General features: G+C 40.5%; 2 protein-coding genes across 2 annotated transcripts in view; one reads left to right on the forward strand and one right to left on the reverse strand.

Annotated features, from left to right (window-relative positions):
* KCNIP4 (potassium voltage-gated channel interacting protein 4) overlaps positions 1-21,202 on the forward strand; it is a 225,730-nt gene that overhangs the window by 17,970 nt on the left and 186,558 nt on the right. The window lies entirely within an intron of this gene.
* LOC145529064 (large ribosomal subunit protein uL18) lies at positions 3,044-6,480 on the reverse strand. Its single transcript, XM_081548673.1, has 2 exons — positions 3,935-6,480; positions 3,044-3,421 (listed from the first exon to the last, which is right to left on the reverse strand). Exon 1 carries the CDS (start codon positions 5,697-5,699, stop codon positions 4,806-4,808), a length of 894 nt encoding a protein of 297 aa, XP_081404799.1. The 5' UTR covers positions 5,700-6,480; the 3' UTR covers positions 3,044-3,421; positions 3,935-4,805.

The raw sequence follows: 21,202 nt of genomic DNA on the forward strand, positions 1-21,202 counted from the left end.
TATTCTGACTCTCAAGGTTCTGAAAGGAGCAGGATAAGCATCACCCCCTCTTACCCACACCTTGTTCTAAAGAAATAAGAACTAATATAAAGAACTGGGAATGTGGTGTGTTAATGTGGTCTGTTAATGCCAGAAACCAGGTCAGAGGCTGCAGCGTGGTATGAGAGCCATGTGGTCCTGCTGACTGGTCCAGAATTAGGGAACCTCTTGGTCAGAGGTGATGCTGCCCTGAATGGACCCTCACACATAGCCTGGGTAGGGTGGTGCTGCCTGGGGAGACTTAGGCTTGGAGGAGCACAGGAGAGACCTGCTCTCATTAGGCAGTTTGCTTCCAGAGTGAAAAAGGAGAGAAATTAAGTAGAACAGGGAAATTATCCTTTTCATATTTACCCATCAGTTAAGTCATTTCTCCCCAAGGAAAGAAATGAGGGTCCAGTGATGCCAGGATGATTTAGGGAAGACAGAAAGGTGAGAATGGAATAGTTTTGCCTTACACAGATATTTTGATAATTTCCAAATAGAAAGTGCTAGTTTTATGAGTCAAAGCACACATGGATCATTAATTATAAAATTGTGTGCATGCTCAGTCACTTCAGTAGTGTCCAACACTTTGCGACCCCATGGGCCACAGCCTGCCATGCTCCTCTGTCCATGGGATTTTCCAAGCAAGAATACTGGATTGGTTTCCCATGCCCTCCTCCAGGAAATCTGCCTGATCCAGGGATCAAACCCACGTCTCCTGCATTGCAGGCGGATTCTTTATTGCTGAGCCACTAATCAAAGTGTGTGAAAATATTCAGGATTGTGTGTACAGTGCTTTAATATTTCCTTAATAGAAGTGGATTTTTGTTTCTTTGTTTTCATCGCATTCCAGGACCATGGTTTTCCATCTGGGGATCCCTGGGACCTGAATATCCAGGGTGCTTGATTCTCATGCAGATTCTCTGGTTCTGTTTTCACATTCACGTCTTGGGACCAGACCTGACACTTTGTATTTCTACCAAGCACCCAAGTGATTGCAAGGCAGCTTAAGTTTATGAAGCACTAATGTAAATCTGAGTTATTGAAATCAATTTCCATCTTTTAAAATACTCCGTGCATGTTCCAAACATTACATTTTATGCTCATTTTCAGTAATAATTTGAATTGTTGCTTCTGATGAGTTTGAGGACTCTTTTATTTTTCACTGGAGATAAATGTATTAATTTCTCAAAATCCTAAGTGTCTTCCAAAGTCCCAGAAGTTGAGTCTTTATGCACAAAGAGAATTTTGCATCATCTGTGGTACAACATGGAGACAGAGCCTTGATGGAGCTGAATACCTTTTTAGTTATTTTTAATTTGAGCTATCAGAGAATTTTAAGAAAATATTCCTTTTGTTTATTAAATGATCCCAAACGTAAAGCCAATTTGTTATTTCGAATTTTGTGATTTGTCTTGGGAATTGTTATTGAAAGCTAATAAATGTAACCTTAAGTTTTACTGACCTCAAAATTCTATTTTATTTTTTCTTGAGCTCTTTCTTTGCCTGAGAAATCCATTGCTATTTATACAGGGGAAAAGCAATGAAAAAATTTTCCTCAGTATTCAAAATGTATTAGATAGGCAAATGTTTAAAAACATTTCTTTTCCATGAAATAAGTTACACCATAAAAGAACAGACTCTATTTTCAAAAAGACAAAGGCTCTTCCATATATGTGCTTCATAAACATTGCCTTAGTCCATTCAGACACTATAACAAATTACCATAGACTGGGTGGCTTAAACTACAAACACTTCTTACGGTTCTGGAGGCTGAATTCCGAGATCAGGGTGCCAGCAGGGTCAGGTTCTGGTAAGAACCCCTTTCTAGGTTGCACACTGACAATGTATCTCAGTGTATCCTTACATGGTGGGAAAAAGCCAACTGGCTCTCTGCCCTCTTCTTACACCACTCTCACTCAGGAGGGTTCTACCCTCATGACCTAATTATTCCTAAAGGCCCATATTAAAATACTATCACATTGGGGTTATAGTTTTGACATATAAACTGGAGGTGGGGACAACGTTATAATGTGCAATTCAGTCCATTGCACATATGATCAGAAATCCCACAAGCCTCCATGGGGCCTTTCCTGATCCTCCCATTTAAAACTGCGTGCCTCCTACCTTATCTGACCCCCTTTTCTGTTTCATTTATCCCCACAGTGCATCATCATTTTCCAATGGACTTTATTTTGCTTATGGTCTGTCTGTTGTTTATACTCTTGAGTTATTCACCACCGGCTTCCTAACCCCCAAAATTATGCCATAATGTTGTCGTTCTCAGTACTAGTTGAATGAATGAATGTATTTCAATCAGAGTTTCAGTGGATTATAGCCTCCGCCAGATGGAGTTCTCAGGACGTGGACATTACTTTGCATGAATCCCCATGACCTGCACGTATACCTGAGTTCCCACTCCCTGTTCAGATGGCAAAAATTTTTTTTTTTTTTTCAGATGGCAAAAATTTTTTATGGGTAAAAATTCACTGTCAGACATGTGCACGTAGGAGGCAGAACAGGAATGAGCATCTAGTGTCTCCACAGGAGGGCCAGCTAGTGGAAAGTGAATAAGAGCAGATTCTTTATTGCTTCCTAGGTTATACCTAATTTTGTCAAAATGTTTCTGAAGAAAGTCATCTAATATAAATCTAGCCAACCACAGCCACTGCTCCGTGCCTGAATTCTCTTTTAGAACTTGATAGAATACAAATATGTTTACAAATACTCTTGATTCCTTATAAGATATTTTAAGAAAATAAGTGGAAGCTTATTGAAGAAACTATGATTTGGGATAAAGGGGCATTCAAACTCAGTTCCTGAACACATATGTGTTCCCATTTCCTCACAACTATTTGAAGAACCATGCAAAAGTAAATACCTTAGAGTGTTTAATTGTTATAGAATTTCTTTTTTTATACACAATCAGAATGCATCTACTTTATGCTTGACATTAAAGACATGGTTATATTAAGAAGAGATGATGGCAAACGTTTAACTGAACCTGGTACTCTTCAAAGTATTTTGTATATTACTGTCTCATTTAATGCTTTCAATGACACAACAAAGCAGGTATTCCCATTTTCCTCATTTTACAGATGATACTAAGGATTATACTCATGGTGGCACAGATGTGGAACCAGTGTTTGATAATAGGCTGTCTGGTTGAAGACCCTGTTTATAACAGCCATATGCTGATTCCATTAATGACATGGTTTCCTTCCTAAAGAATTCAAGATGGAAAGAGATACATCATAAAATGTGATGAAAGTAGTATGATAAAAACAAAAGACAAAGCAGCATACTCTCTTTACTGGAGTTGAGAAGAGCTTCAGAGAGACAGCATCATAGGCCATGAGGGATGACTAGGAATTTGCCAGGTGGAGGAAGAAGATAAAGACTGAAAAAAAAAAGAGGACAAAGAATTTTATTAATTAATCTCCTTTTGAATAAGTTTATGTTAGTTTTTAACAGTTCCTATCCATGCTCTTTCTTTCAGATACAGTCTGAGCACTGAGCATGATAGAACCCATGATCAAACCTAACCTGTGCTCATCTATAAAGAAGCCTAAAAGTCATTGTCTGAAACAAGTTAAATCCTAAGTGTGCATCATTATTGGATGGTTGTTGTAATAAGAGAAGACAGTGAACACACACTGCTAAATAGAATTACTTCCAAGTGCAGAAGTCACTTTGGCCATTTATTGTCAGAAGACAAGAAATGGAGCATGTCATCCATTTGGTTTTAGAACTATCCTCTCTTATGTTATTCTTGAATAATGGTCTTAAAGCATACAAAAAAATAGCTTATTTTAAATTTTTCTTCCCTCTTCAGTGTTAACAACTAAACTCTCTACAGCGGAACACTTCCCCTCTGCTCAAAGTAATCATTTAGAGGTTTGTATAGACCTACTGATTTTAATGTGTTCCATGATGGCTGGATTTTGGCTTTGCTTGGCATCCCACAGCTGTGAAGGATTAACCCTCAGCACTGTGCCCAGCAACGCCAATCTCTTTATAGGCCGTGCTTGTCCATCACTTTCCTCCTCTAATAAGGTGTCTGCAACTGCTGATATTCATGCTGGTGAAAATCAACATGCCTCTTCCAGACGCTGTTTGATGTCAGAGACACAGAGCAGGACTGAATACTCTTATCCTTCTTGTCAGCTGCAGGTATCGGCTAATTTGGCTTAGATTACTTTAGAGGTGTGCCTGTCTTCCAAATAGCTTTATTGGAGAGGTCCTATAATAAACTGCTAAGAAAGATGCTGCTGCTTACTTCTGCAAATAAGTGGCATTTAGGAAATGATTGGTCCCTGATCCCAAGGTGCCACTGAAAAATCATATGATTAAATAGTGGGCTTAAGAAATCTACAAATATCCAGAAAATCTTGCATGAATATAGATGAGTCCTTTATAAAAAATATTTATTCTAAAGTGTCATTTCAAAGGAATGTCAAACCTCTAGGACAATCCCTAAAGTGAGGAGGGAAGTTTAATTACCAAAAAATTAAGATTATATTAATAGCAAGAAACATAAAGTGTCAGAGAAAAATACATTTCCATCTTCTTTCCCTTTTCTGAATGCACAGCTAGACTACATTTCCCAACTAGTCTTGCCTTTAGATTTGGATATGTGCCTAAATTTCAGCCAATAAATGAGAACAGAAATGGATGAGGTCACTTCTTTTTTTTTTTTTTTTTTTTTTTTTTTTTTTTTTGCCTGTTCAATAAGTTTATTATTGTCTTATCTGAAAAATCTTGATAGAAAATTGTGGTTTGGTTTAACTCTCAGCAGCTCGTTCCTGAGCTCTAAGGAAGCTTGCCTTCTTCTGAGCTACCCGATCTTTCTTCTGGGCAAGTGACATTTTGGGACGGTTCCACCTCTTCTTTTTAACTTCTTTCTTAGGCTTCTTCTCATACACTGGATTCTCTCGTATTGCAGCATGAGCTTTCTTATACATCTCCTCCATCATGTCTGGAGTTACGTTGTTCTTTATGTACTGAGAGAATTGTTTCTTGTAAGCATCTTCATCTTCTTCAATCAGATAACGCATGTAATCTGCAACGTTCTGCCCCATGATGTGCTTTCGGTGTACCTCAGCACTGAATTCTTTGCTTTCTGAATCATAACCAGGGAATCGTTTGGTACTGTGAGGGATAGACAAGCCTCCATCGACAGCTCCCTTTAGGGCCCCAAAAACTTTATTCCCGGTAGTAGTTCTGGCAAGTCCTGCATCCAAGTAACAGGTGAAGGCACCAGGTTGACCATCAATGCTTTCCACATTGTATTCATCTCCAGTCACCTCAACTTGGCCTTCATAAATTTTGTCCATACCAAACCTATTAAGAAGCCTGCGGGCCAGCAGCAGGCCAGTACAATATGCGGCAGCATAATTTGTCAGGCCAACCTTCACACCGTATTTTGGGAGTTCGTGAGCATAAGCTGCACAAACTATCATATCTCCTTCTATACGGGCATAGGCAATCTGACAAATGATATCTCTGTTGGTTACACGAACAATCATTCTGTATTTAGGTGTGTTGTACTTATTTTTATCTTGGATTACCAGTCGTTTCCGAGCATAGTAGTCAGTTTTGCCCTCTCGCCTTCTTCTGAATTTCACTTGGTATCTCTTGAAGTAGGCCTTGTTCTTGACAACTTTAACAAACCCCATCCTGCGGAACAGAACCCCGACTCCGCAGCTTGCCACAGAGCTGCAGAACCAGCACGGCTCCGGGGGGGAAAAAGGACGCGGTCGAGGTCACTTCTAAACACAGTCATAAATTCTTCCTGTGGGTTCCTTCACGATTTCCCCTTCCTGCTGTTGGAATAATGATCCCCAGGGAAACCTTTAAAATCACGATTAAAGATATCAGAGCTGCCATCATCCTTATTCTCTGAATGGTTGCCTGGAAACAAGCCTCCCTGCTTTTAACCCTAAAAACCTATGATGTCAATAAAACATTGTGTAAGCAAGAGAAACAAAGAGATGATTGGTCTAAAAATCTTCATTTCTCTCTCAATTTAGTTGATACATTCACTGAGATCTTCTTAAAAGGAAACTGCACTTCCTGTGTCCTCCATCAGTTTTTATTAAAGAGTTAGACATAAAAAAAGTCTGTCCTTATTCTTGCCTGCAGAGGAATTTGTAATCGTCTTAGCTTATTCAATAGTGTGATGTTGTTAGATAGTACAGTGGGTTTCTTATGCCCTTTGAATTTTGTAGAAATCTTTATTTTCCATGCATTTCTCCCTATTTTCCATGCAAATGAGCATGGTGGTAGGTTTTGTAGGTGTTACATTGGATTAGTGTTCTTCTAAGGAAGTCATTCACTGGCCATTAGGAACCCCACCTACCGCATCCTTTGGGCCATGAAAGTGAATCTCCTTAGTTTGGTGAACGTCACATGGGTTCTTTCTGCAACACTTACATTAGGACACTTTCCTTAAATGCTTACTTTGAAAGGTTACTAAGGCAACCACAGGCCCAGGTAGTGGCTGTTTGTGACAGGTGGATGACATATACAACTGTAATCCTAGCCTGCCCCAAGGCAAGACTAGACTCCTAATTTCCTCAGAAGATAAAACTGAGACATATTCTCTTAAGAGAGTCACTAGGCAAACTCCTCCCTTCCTTTTTTCTTCCCATGCTGGCTACACCTCTGAAAGGATATGAGGCCAGAAATCAGAGAACACCATGAGAATTTGAGAAAAATCAGCAATATCTCTTATACCATGTGCAAATCAAGCCATTGATTTTCGATAATTCTATATTCTTTTTGGTCTATTAATTATAGTTGTTAATATTATTGGTAGTGCAATTAGCAGATTTTCAATAGCTATAATAATACCTCAGAGAGCTTCGACATGCATTTCATTATTTGTCTCCATGACCCTTTATAGCAGGGAAGACAGGATCATTATTCCATATCTGAAGATCATGAGCAATGAATGTCATGGGGAAAAGTGTAAGCAACCTGCTCCAGGTCATATGTTTGTTGGCAAGGAGATGACTGGTTCAGCAGCAAAACATGGGCTCTGAATCCAAACAAACCTGATTCAGTCTCTCACACTGTTTCTTTCTTGTCTCTCCTTTCTCTTCTTTCCTTTCCTCCTCTTTCTCTTCCTTTCATTTAAAAATTGAAACACTACTAGTAAACATAAACATACATCAGAATTTTTGTGTGGCTTAGGTGAACTGTAATGTAGATAACGTATTTTCTATATTACAGATGTTATGCAAATTTTTGTAATTGTTTATGTTATTCTGACTTCCGTTAAGTGGTTTTTTTCCACTCAGTTCTAGGAAAACCTGTCATCTCAAGCACCTTATAAATTTATATGTAGTAATCAGTGTTTTTTGGTCAAATGTTATGGTTTACTTCTTGCTTTTGCTACTAGGAAGCTCAATATCTGATTTAAAACCCACATTGACTAATTAGATATTGACTAAAATAATTATAATGCATATCTTTATATTTTTAAATCAGCTCTCATGTTTTAAATCTGTTACTTTATTCTTCTACAGTGAATATACATTTTGAACATTGCCTTAAATGAGGTGGGGAAAAATAACAAAAACAACAGCTACATAATAATAATGATGAAGTCACAGCAGACTTTAAAAAAAAGTACCCTGAATTTTTATCCACTTGATTCCTCATGGAGGTAAAAGTTTATTTGCTTTTAAGTATAATTTAAGTAAATAAGAGCAAACATTTATTGAATTCCTACATGACACAAGGTGCATCAAAGTTCACTGAAAATGTTAAGATCAGATACTTATCAAAAAGTTTACAATCAAATTTAGACGTGAATAAACATGTATAGGGGCTTTCAAGGTGGCACTAATGGTAAAGAACCTGCCTGCCAATGCAGGAGACATAACAGATGCTGGTTTGATACCTGGATCAGAAAGATTCCCTGAAGGAAGGCGTGGCAACCCACTCCAATATTCTCGCCTAGAGAATCCCATGGACAGAGGAACCTGGTGAGTTACTGCTCATAGGGTCACAAAGAGTTGGACATGACTGAAGTGAATTAGCATGCATGCAAATATGTATAGACATGAAATGTTAGATGTTTGAAGTTGAATAAGTATCAAAAAGACACAAAGAACCATGGCACAGGAGCTGGTCATATACTAAATGAGCTTTGCTGAGAAATAAAAATGTAAACATTAGTTTACCTCCTTCATTCCATTCAAAGAATAAGCACCCAATTTTGCATTATATTCTTCCCCTTTTCTCTTTGGTAAAACTGAAATAATGAAAGGAGGATGTTCCTGTTTGTAGACTAAGAAACAAGTGTCATCCCATAGATATCTGAATTTAGGTATTTTCTTCTTCATGATCCTAAGTTTCTTTATCTGTAAAATGGAAATAGGAACCCCAAAATTTCCTTAAGCTATAAGATGCTTGTCTTAGAAGCAACTGCAGATCACCTCTCTCTCCAGTGATCAATAATTTACTAAAAAAAATTCTACTTTATGGAAGAAAGATGCAGAGTAGGTGATCAGTAGATTTTTAAAATTTCGTGGATAACTAGCTGTTTAAAGAGCCATGGTATAAAATAATTTTATCAAGTATAAAGATTGCTAGAGATAGAAGTGGCCAGCATTTCTCTCATTTCACAGATGAGGAACCTGAGCCTCAGAGGGATTGAGAGAATTGTACAAAGTCAGACTCTTAGCTACACATCTGGTGGCTGAAGTTTTTCAGTACTTGTCATGATATCAGTATCTGTTCACAGAAATCTATTTTCTGGATAAGGGCAGAAATAGAAAGCTATTCTACTTGGTTTAGGGCAGACTTTATATTAATAGCTATTTTAAGGGACAAATTCCCTATAGATTAGGGTTCAGTTATAGACAACAGAAGCATTTTATTAGATTTAAAAGAAAAAGATTTTGGTGCCAGGTATTTGGTGGCTTGCAAACTAGTTGGAAGGACTTAAAGAACAAGCTCTAGGAGGGGATTCTGGGAACAACTCTTGGCTCCCAGCCTCAGCCCACCTCTGCCATGGTCAGCATAGCTGACCACTGCAACATGGAACCCTATGTTGAGGAGCTGTGATCTCAGAACTCTGGCCCAGCCTGCCTCTCTCCACTCTGTTCCAAATTCAAGTGGAACTAAAATACAGCTCTCTAGCTGCAAGGGAGTCTGGGTTAAGTAGTATTTAACTTTCTTGTTTCTACAACAAAGAGTGACTTTCCAGAAGGAGCTTGAAATAGATGTTAAATGAGAAAAATTCAGACCATCTGCCAAGAATCCAAGAGAGTGATAAATAAGATCAGGGGACCCAAACCATATCATGTGAGGAGTAATATAAGACAGGGTTAACAAATAGATTTCATTTTGCCAGCCAGCTCTAGCTAATTGTCTGCCAAGAATACTGCATTGGGAAAGATTTGAGGGATGCATCTTGGCCCAGCAGGATAAAGTCTGGTGGCTGATTGGTGATGTCTGCCAGCAGTTTGGGCATGAAGTGATCAGAGCTCTGTGAAAGCACATACTTCCCATAAGTCAGCTGCTGCCTGACCAGCTTAGTTGGCAGGTTATTCCATAAAGCCTGTGGCACTCTTTATGTTGTTGTTGCCACTGTTTAATTATATCTTGATTGACTTATTTGCATGATAATGATCATCATACTTTATTGAATAAAAGCAAACTACAAATTATTTGAGGATTTAATCATGTCTACACCCTGCACAGTACTTGATATACATTAAATTTGTATCTATTGCTTTGATTTTAAAAATCTCAATCATTCCATCAAAAGACATTAATTCAGGATTCAGTTTGCACAAAATATCATATGTCAAGGTCTCAGGCTTACTAAAACCCATGTTTTTAAGGGGGTTCCCCACATCCCTGCCAAGTCTCCTTTAGAAAAAGACCTTATTTTGTCCATGTGTACAGAATCGTTGGTAGCTCAGATGGTAAAGAATCCTCCAGCAATGCTGGAAAACATGGTTTAATCCCTGGTTCAGGAAGATCCCCTGGAGAATGACAACCCATTCCAGTATTCTTGCCTGGAGAATCCCATGAACAGAGTATGGGGTTACAAAGAGTCATACATGACTGAGCAACTAACAGAATCTTTAGAAGTCAATTAGGAGCACCATAGAAGGTGCACCTGTTTATGGACTGTGGACTCAGTTTATTACTTGAAGCCCATCAGATTTTTATGTTCTTTTCATCATTTTTTATTTTGAGCTCCTGTCTTCACTTGAGCTGATATTTATTCATAAAGATAGCTTTGCTCCAAGAGTATGCAGACATATATCAAGTAGAACTGATGTGCATAGACTTTTGAAATGAGGATGTTGATTTATGATTTCTGCACAGAAAGGCTGTCTGTTCCTTGAGAAAAACACAGGGAAGTGTTCCATGTGACTGTACTTGCTAACCTGCATGACCCACTCTAAGTAAAGCAAAGCCTGAATCACATTTCTAGGAGAAGAAGAATCTGGGCTGATCCATTCTTAGTGATTGATAATGATTCTGTTTTGGTAACTCTTCATGAATAAGACCAAATTTGGGGGAACATGGATAAGATTAAAGTGAGTATGTGTGACTGTGGAATACAGAGATGGATCTCATTAACCCTATCCATTCATTCAGTAAATTACATTATTATTATTATACAGTGTGTGAAAGTGAAAGTGTTAGTTGCTCAGTCGTGTCCGACTCTTTGGGACCACATGGACTGTAGCCTGCCAGGCTCCTTTGTCCCTACATAGTCAAGCCAGGACTGTCCTGATACAAAAGTGGTAATAGATGCTAAAAGTGGTAATATATGTTAAAAGTGGTAAATCACCTCAGGTTTCAGTATAATGTCACCTTTCCATAAGTTATTATTATTTTACGTGTACAGAGAGCATGTCCTAAGGGCCATTAACTTACTGAGCTCACTGGCTAGGATGTGGGTCTCATTCCATTATTCTTTTATTGTCCTGGGGCATATCTCATACTTCTGTTGAATGCTTTTGTTACTAAGCAAGCCTGCTTGGTTTTGTGGTTAAGCAAACCTGCTTTCTTCAGTGATCATTAACTTACAGGGTCTCCCATACTTTTTTCTTTACTTATAATCCCCTAGCGATATGTGCTAGGTTGCTTCAGTCATGTTGACTCCTTGCAACCCTATGGACTGTAGTCTGCTAGGCTCCTCTGTCCACAGGATTCTCCAGGCAAGAATACTGGAGCGGGTTGCCATTTTCTCATCCAGGACATCTTCCCGACCCAGGAATAGAACCTGCATCTCATGTCTCCTGCATTGACAAACGGATTGGATTCTTTACCACTAGGACCACCTGGAATCCCCTAATGGAGTTAACTATTTTAATTGCCTACTTTGTCTCTTTACTCTGTCCCACTTTGAGGTTCTGTCTCCAAATACACATTGGGGGTTAGAGGGCTTCAACATGTGAGTTTTAGGAGACACAAATATTTCATCCCTAACAAATAGAGCCTGTATCACTTTAGAAATGTATTCCATAAATGAGTGTGAGTATTTTGAAATGAATAACAGAAAGTAAGTAGAGCAAAAACATCAAAGAATATAGTAGCAAAGTTGTGCACCTTCCATTTGATATTAGTTTTCTTCTTAAGCATTGAGGCATCAAATTGATCTGGGGAAATCAAGTGGGTTTTGTAAGAGTCCTGGAGAAAAATATATGATTGCATCAATGACTGCAGTATTGATTCAGGGGCATAATCTCATTGGCATCAATACCACATGCCTAGAGAAGCTAAATCTGTGAACCTACAAAGGGAAGAAAGCTTCTAATGGCATCACACTCACTTGTACTGAGTATTGATTGCATTAACTTGGAGTTAAATTACCACCAAAACTACAGTTAGATCTCTCCTCAATGGACTGAGAATTTTGACTGCAGAATGGCTGAATGGCATATTTTCCAATATCAGAGAACAGCAATGTAGTTGTAAAGGAACCCAGGTTTATTCAGTCTAGCCAGAAAATATGGGCAAAATAGAATATCCACAGCAAAGGGACCAAATGAAACTTTGAACAACTTTCTCACTTTCTACTCAACATCATAGCTCCGAATCATGAGAAAAAGCAAAAGGTAAGAAGGCAAGGAGCTGAGATAACAGGGAGGCAGGCTAATTGATGGCTATAGATCTTCCAGGTAAAAATCATGTCCCTGGAAATCTCCTCCCCTGATGGAGGAAGATTCCATATTTCAGCTGGTGGCAGAGGAAATCAGCTTTACCCTGTTAGTGAACCGTATGGACCGAAAGCCCAAAGGAAAAACCCCAGAGCCACAAAAAGTGTGTTAGAGTAATGTGTAAGGGGACTGGTGCTATTTTTAAAACTAGTACAAACATAATACTTTCCATTGAGGACTTTGGGGTGCTACAAAAAAGACATTGGGATTTCAGGGTTCCTCCTCGCTCTTTCAAGAAATCGGAATTAGTATACTCTCCTTTGGGTTTCCCTGGTGGCTCAGATTGTAAAGAGACCATCTGAGAGTATACTATGCGGGAGACCCAGGTTCTGGGTCAAGAAGATCCCCTGGAGAAGGGAATGGCAACCCATTCCAGTATTCTTGCCGAGAATCCCATGGACAGGGAAGTCTGGCGGGTTACAGTCCATGGGGTTGCATAGAGACGACTAAGTGACTAACACTACTATTACTACTACTATACTCTCCTTTATTTGATACAGTTTGATACAGCTATGAGGAATAATAGAATAAAGGCCACATTTATATGTGCTCAAAACATCACTGCCACCTGCCAACTGTGTGACCTGTGGGAGTTACTGTCCTCCTCTGATCTTCAGTTCTTAACTATACGGAGTCATGGTGAAGAGTCAGATGCTGCAGTTACACAGCCTGGAATATGTAAATATGTATTCTATGAAGCCCAGAACTTCCTTCCTGTCAGAAAAAAACATCTAATAGACAAATTGACACCAAGGTATTAACACTTTATAGATTACCATTCTCGGGAATATTATCAGTGTTAAAAAAAAAAACCTCCAGAGAAAACAAAAAAAAGAATCATCTCCAATACTAGTGCTGATATTATCGGGGAGACAAAAGGGTTTCCTGTTTCCACTCAATTAATATGCTTCCATTTCTCCTTGGGGGACCCTCAAGCCTATCTCCCACAGAGCCACATCCGGAACTCTGAGTTTAGGCAAAGCTGCACCAGGCAGAAAGGCTGTTTCCCAGAGAAATTCTTTCCCTTGGTGGCCATCACGCTGCAGAAGCATGGTGAACATTCTCCTTCCCATCCGGTGGGGTGGGTGACACCTTCCACTCCAGGATGGAAGAGCGCCCTCAGAGCTAGCATGGAGAGAGAAGCAGAGGCAAGAGCTGAGCACCAGGCCCTGCCACGTCCAGCCTGTTATTTGAGTAGGGGAAATGCTGGTTTAATTAATTGAAAAATAAAGGTTATTGTCAAAGTGAGCCAGGAATGAAGGACCTTGCTCGATACTTATTGAATTTTGTTTCCCTGGGCTTTCCAGCCTTCCAATATTACATTGAATCAAACTCTGTTTCACTTATGACCTGTTTCTGAGATAAGTCCAGATTTAACCAGTAATGTAGTGATGTTGCAAATAAATAAGATCCAATTCTGAAGCAGGAAAGTAAACAATCAATTTCTTTTGGAATTCTGGTGTTGCACCAGAAACAAATAATATTTTTCTTCTTCATTGTTATGTCTAGCCTTCTTAATATGTTTACAGAGCACTTGTCACATTTGATCCTCACAACAACCTTGAGAAAAGTCAAGGATTTATCATTCCATTTTTCCAAATATGTAAACTGAGGTTCAGAGAGATTGAAAAGGATCACTCTGTTACTCTAGGAATCCAGGTTTACTAAGAGCATTTCCCACCAGAAAATGGAATTTCCTGAATTTTAGGATCAAATTCAGAGTCATGAAGGTAAAGACTAGATAGAGAATAGCTTAGATTATGAGGTGGTGCATACAGCTGGCCCAGTGTCTAGCACACAGTTTGTTCAGTACAGACTAACCATTATCAATGTCATTGATTCATCGTTATCCTTATGATGATTTCTTCCCATCCTGAAATAAAGTGGAAACATCTTTTCCCCTTGAGGTTTCTCTGTAGTGAGGTTATTTTTATCATCAGCAATAACCATTTATTACATTTCTGTTGAGTGGGAGGCAAGATCCTGGGAGGGTGAAATGCTAAAGGATCAGCTCAAGTCCTCAAGGAAATATCCTTAATCTGGGAGGGGCAATGAGGATGTAAGTCCAGGAATAGCACTCAGAGTAGTGTGAGTTACAGATGCTCATGAGATTTGGTATAAAAGGAGAAGGGGCTTCGATCTGATCCCTAAAGACTAAGGGCAACTGAGGAAGCAGAGATGAGATGCTGGTACCGCAGAAAGAGGCCCAGAGAAGAGGCTTGCCTGGTTCTCAGCATCACTTCTCACCCATGGGCAGGCCCACCCCTAAAGATTCTGATTCCATACAGCTGGATAGAATCCTAGTTTTACATGTTATAGGTTCTGCAGTACAGCAAACTGGAGTTGCTCTTGGCAATGGGGGATCATTGATTGCTCTTGATTAGGTATCTGGTACTAATTCACAGAGATGAATCAAACTTGATAAGAAAGTGAGCCAAATGCTCATGCTCTCAGAGACACAGTAACTGATGTGTGTGTGTGTGCGCGCTAAGTCACTTCAGTCATGTCCTAATCTTTCCACCCTATGGACTGTTCATGGGATTCTCCAGACAAGAATACTGGAGTGGGTTGCCATGCCCTCCTCCAGGGGATCTTCCCAACCCAGAGATCAAATGGGTTTCTCTTATGTCTCCTGCACTGGCAGGCAGGATCTTTACCACTAGCATCACCTGGGAAGCCCAACTGATGTGTAGTAAGTGTTTAATAAACATTTGAAAGGAAAAGGGATGAAAGGTAGAAAAAAGTAAGAAAGATACTGCTGTTCCCCTGCTTTGAGTCTATGAACCTGAGCTGCTGTGCTGGGATCCTGAGATGGTAATTTCTGCTCTTAGATAGATCATGAGTTGGATCGTCAGCAATACCCTACCACACTCAGACTGATGCTCACACTCCTGACTATGACCCAGAAGGTGCTGTCCCCCAATCAAAAGCAGAACTCCATCTCCACCCCATGTCCCTCAAAGCAGTATTTTTTTTAATATGTAATACTATTTTTTTTCCTCCTTTTTTTTTTTGTCACACCACACAGAACTGAGGATCTTGGTTCCCTGAACTCCATAGTGGAAGTACAAGCCTTAACCACTGGACAGCCAGAGAAGTCTCCCTCGAGCACATTTTATGATCCTGAGTTGTCCCGGTCATTTGTTTGCTTTTACAGGTGACTCCTTCTCCACCACCACTAGACCATCTAAGAGTGGGATCCTTGTTGACCTTGATCATGGCTGTGTCTAAGATACCTAGAACAATGTCTGCCATATAGAAAATGATCAGTAAATATTTTTTTAGTGAATGGATGGCTACTGTCAACAGAACCCTCCCCCACTTTGACTTTTTGCTCTTCTCCCAATATTTTTATTTTCCTGTTCTTTCTCTTTCCCCTCTACACCACACTTGATTTGGGTGGCTCTTAGAAATTAGAAAAATAAAAGGCTACCCACTTTTCCCATGAAGTCTGTCCCCTGAGCTCATGCCCCCAAATCTAATGCCATTTGATATAAATCCCTGTGATTTTAGGCTTCTTTGACTATGTGGCAGTGGAAACACATCGGTGAGTCCCAGAGGGCCCATCCATTTTAAGAGTCCTTCTGAGATTTAAAAGAGAAAGGATTCTTTTTTTGGCAACTAGTCTGAGAATTAGGTTACATTGTCAATTAAGTAGGGCAAAAATTGTCATACATGGCCCAGTTCTGCTCCTAGAACTCATGAGCATGCAAGTGTGCATGCACACACACACACACACACACACACACACACACACTATTTGAAGATTCAAAATAGTTTCATTGGCTATAATGGCACACACATTTTTTTGTATTAGCCTTTGACATTAATCAAGTGCTTTCACAGATATCATATTTTATACCAAGAAGGAACTAAGCAGTTGTGAATACACTGATTTCACTGACACGGAAGCAAAGTCCCAGAGAGGGCCTTTGTTACACTGCTGCATTGGAATCCTGGAATCTAAAATGGATTCTGTTGTGGCATGCACTGGAAAGTCATTTGGCTGAAGCTGAGTTTCCCTCCCTGGCAAATGAGAGAAGGAGTCCTCCATGGCAGGACTTTCTAACTTCATTGTGTCAGTGGATCACCTGGGGCTCTTGTTGAATCCCTGTCTTGAATCAGCAGGTCTGAATAGGGCTTGCCACTCTGCATTTTTCATGAATATTAACTGCTCCCAAATGAGGCCCAAGCTGCTGGTTCATGGACTACATTCCAAAGAATGAGGCTTTAGAGCTAATCAGACTTTTGGTGAATGGAGATCCCCTGGGATTTGCAGGCCCACGGTAGAACTGGAGAAGTGAGGAGGGAAGCAAAGAGAAGGTTGCTCAGTCCTGTCCGACTCTTGGCGACTGCATGGACTATACAGTCCATGGAATTCTTCAGGCAAGAATACTGGAGTGGGTAGCCTTTCCCTTCTCCAGGGAATCTTCCCAACCCAGGGATTGAACCCAGGTCTCCCACATTGCAGGTAGATTCTTTGCCAGCTGAGCCACAAGGGTAAGCCCAAGAATACTGTAGTGGGTAGCCTATCCCTTCTCCAGCAGATCTTCCTGACCCAGGAATCGAACCAGGGTCTCCTGCATTACAGGTGAATTCTTCCCCAACTGAGCTATCAGGGAAGCCCTGGAGAAGAACTGGAGAAGCATGCTCTAATGAGCTACTGTTCTGAGACTAAGATTCTCCTCAGGTGCATCTCTGTTTGAACTGTGATCTTCAGAAAAGTCACTTAGTCTGACTGAGCTGGTTCGTAGGGATCTAACACTGTCTGAAAGAGGCAATATATAATTTAAGCTTATCAAGGAAGTGGGGTATTTGGCAAACAAAGGCTTTGGAAACAGAATTTTGAGTTCCCCCAAAATAGGAGGCATTTTTACATATGAGTAAGTGACTGGATATAGTCCCCACACATTCCTGGCTTAACTTTATCTTGTTTTATCTTGGGGGGAAGACAGAGGAAGGGTTACCTGGCAGTAGATGAGTAGTCTGAGGCTTAGGCAGGCTCCTGGATTTCCTGGAGCCACTCAAAGCCTGGGGGAAGCATCCAGGGCTAACCAGAGGACTTCTTTGTCTCAGCCAGGAAGAGTCAGGAGAATTGTTATAGTAGACCAGGCTCTGGGGAATTGCATTTGCGAAGAAAACATCTAAGCTTATAAAGAGAACATGAATCTTTATATTTTAGTGCTTTTCTGTCATCTAATGAAGCACAGGGGCTTCTCTGGTGATTAGGTGGTAAGGATACTGCCTGCCAATGCAGGAGCTGTGAGTTTGATCCCTGGCTTGGGAAGATACCCTGGAGAAAGGAATGGTGACCCACTCCATTATTCTTGCCTGGGAAATCCCATGAACAGAGGAGCCTGGTGAGTTACAGTCTATGGGGTCCCACCCAAAGAGTCGCACACGGCTTAGTGACTAAACAACACCACCACCAAGTGAAGCACTGGTGGAGCTTCCATTGTGCTTCGTCAGGACCTAATCTGTCATAACTGTCCACCAGTCACAGTGAGTGAGACGGACGGGGTTGTTTCAAGTGGCAAGTTAAGTCCTGGGTCTATGGAAGTGCTGTTGCCATTATGTCAAGGTGTGTCTGTTATTCTCCCTAACATCACGGCCTGGATAGAAGGCCCTCCAGGGCCACTGCCACGGAGAATGCCAGGAGAGTGTTAGATGGAGCGTATGGTGTATGCACAGGAATGGAGTTGGGTACTGCACTTATGTTTGATCGTAACCACCCAGAGAGTTAGGTATGATCATTCCCATTTCATAGAACAGGGAGGAAACTTAGCCTCAGCTGAAGCAACTGGCCAAGGCATCCCGTGATGACATTGACCCACCTTGTAATTCAGTCCCCCTTCCATCTATCAGAATCAACGTTTCCATCCTTGTCTCTGATATCCACAGTCTTCCTCATACACCCGAGAATATGTCCTTGCACATTCTGTCCTAGGCTGGGCTACTCACCCAAATCACTAAAAATTTGACAGGACTGAGGTAATAGTGCCTCATGGAGCTTGTATAGGATCCACCAGCCTAGCCCTCATGACAAAGCTGATACTGGTTCTTGCATGGTCGCATTACTATCCCTCTTCAGTCCCACAGAGTCACATTGGGAAGGAAACACTGGGTGTTAAATCAGACATCTGGGCTTCAAATGCGAGTTTTGCAGCTTATTAATTGCATGGCCATTAACAATTTATTTTTCCTCTCCAAGCTCAGTTTTCTCCTCTATAAAATGCGATCAATAATCCATCTTGGAACCATTAAGGGAATTAAATACAAAGGACCTGGAATAGTCCCTGACCCTTAATGAGCATTCAGCAATCTAATGAACAGTTAACAAAAACAGCTGTAGTAGGCAGTACATCAGTTGTAGTAAATTGCAGAGCAGGCATTGCAACCTCAGCTCTTAATCACTAAAATATTGCCTCTGCTGCAAATTGGAAGTGTAAGCTATTAATAGATGCTCAATATCCTTAAGAGACAAAGGGCTTACAGAATATGCACTGGTTGGCATGCACACTGCTGCTTTCTAAGAGCATTTGTATCTGAGGCTCCACAAACCAGTGTCTCAACAGCCTCTTGTTTTCTGAAGAATGGAGATCAGTATGACACCACTGAATTTCTCACTACTTATAATCAGTGGGGTCTATTTGAAAGGAAATGTTATAATAAATATCGGCTTAAAATTACTGAACAAAAATTCTAAGATGAATCCAAAAAATAAATACAATATCTATCTTTATACATTCTACATCTGTGTTATTTCATCTGTACATTTCTATTACTTTCATAAATGCATTTCTTAAGCATATTGATTCTGACTCATGATTGAAATCAATAACCTCAGGCAAAATATACAAGCTCCTGAGAGAGAAGGAAATAGCAGCGATTCACTTTTATTATGGACCCACCATCATTTTGAACATGTTATTTAACCTTCTGTAGCCTCAGTTACATTGTTGAGCACTGTGGAGAACAGTTCTATCTCATAGCGGTGTGGTGGGGACCAAAGGAGTTACCCCTGGTGCTGAGCACGCTCTCACTAAAGGGTAAGTGTTACAGTTACTTCTGCAAATCATTAGCTTTAGGAATCCTCAGGGATTGGATTGGGGACTAAATTATTAAGAGTTTATTAGCTGAGAGACCTATATGAGTTCATCAGTTTCATGAATCCCACTTGCTTTATCTGGAGGATGGAGGTATCTCTGCCTGTCTCACAGGCTGATCAGGAGGGAGAAATGTGATGGCTTTGCTCAGGTGGTTTGCTCAGTGCCCAGAACATAATTCTTAATTCTCTCTCCAGTCACCTGCCCACAGCAGCAATGGCCAAAGATGGCAGTGAAGGGAGGCAAGACCAGGCACCATGGCCAAATGTTGTCACCTGTGTGTGCAAGACACTTGCGTGAGATAGCCACATGCTTCCTCCCTCTCCTCAGAGAAATTTTAACCACTTGTCATTACAAGAGTGGGTAGTCAGGGAAATAGCAGTGTCTGAACCCTACTTTCTTTCTAGAGTATCTATTACTATAGGACTTCATATTATGTGATGATTTCCCTATTGTACATTGTCCTCCACTAGAATATAACCTCCATGGGGCCAGGAACCTCATCTGTTTTGTTCATTCTCTTTCTTCAGTGTCTAGGGCAGTACTTGGCGAATAATAGATCCTCCACACATATACTTTTTGTTGTTTGCAAGTCTGCCTAGGGTCAGATCTGAAAGGGAAAGTGAAAGTGTTAGTCGCTCAGGCATGTCTGACTCTTTGAAATACTATGGACTGTAGCCCACTAGACTCCTCTGTCCATGAAATTCTCTAGGCAAGAATACTGGAGTGGGTAGCCATTCCCAACTCCAAGGGATCTTCCCAACCCAGGGTTTGAACCTGGGTCTCCTGCACTGCAGGCAGATTCTTTACCGTCTGAGCCACCAGGGAAGCCTGGGGTCAGGTCTGCATGAACCAAAATAATTCTGGGTCGAAGTCACTATAGAAATGGTCAAGTGTGAATGTTTCAAATGAAGGATGAAAGTTCACTATATCTTTTTTTCTCGAATTTTTCTTTTCTTTTTTTTTTTTTTATAAATTTCTTTATTTTAGTTGGGGGCTAATTACTTTACAATATTGTAATAGTTTTTGCCATACATTGACATGAATCAGCCATGGGTTTACATGTGTTCCCCTTCCTGGACCCCCCACCCACCTCCCTCCCCATCCCATCCTTCTGGATCATCCCATTGCCCCGGCCCTGAGCCCTTGTCACATGCATCGAACATGGAATGGTGTTCTGTTTCACATATGATAATATACATGTTTCAATGCTAATCTCCCAGAGCGTCCCACCCTCACCTTCTCCCTCAGAGTCCATAAAATTGTTCCATGCATCTGTGTCTCTTATTCTGTCTCGCATATAGGGTTATCGTTACCATCTTTCAAATTCCATATATATGCATTAGTATACTGTATTGGTGTTTTTCTTTCTGGCTTACTTCACTCTGTATAATGGGCTCCAGTTTCATCCATCTCAGTAGAACCGATTCAAATGTATTTTTTTTAATGGCTGAGTAATATTCCATTGTGTATATGTACCACAGCTTCCTTATCCATTCGTCTGCTGATGGACATCTAGGTTGCTTCCATGTCCTGGCTATTGTAAACAGTGCTGCGATGAACATTGGGGTACACGCGTCTCTTTCAATTCTGGTTTCCTCGGTGTATATGCCCAGCAGTGGGATTGCTGGGTCATATGGCAGTTCTATTCCCAGTTTTTTAAGGAATCTCCACACTGTTCTCCATAGTGGCTGTACTAGTTTGCATTCCCACCAACAGTGTAAGAGGGTTCCCATTTCTCCACACCCTCTCCAGCATTTATTGCTTGTAGACATTTGGATAGCAGCCATTCTGACTGGTGTGAAATGATACCTCATTGTGGTTTTGATTTGCATTTCTCTAATAATGAGTGATGTTGAGCATCTTTTCATGTGTTTG

Source organism: Giraffa tippelskirchi, chromosome 1 (genome assembly GCF_054371585.1).
Source record: "Giraffa tippelskirchi isolate mGirTip1 chromosome 1, T2T-mGirTip1v1.2.pri, whole genome shotgun sequence".
Classification (NCBI taxonomy): Eukaryota; Metazoa; Chordata; class Mammalia; order Artiodactyla; family Giraffidae; genus Giraffa; species Giraffa tippelskirchi.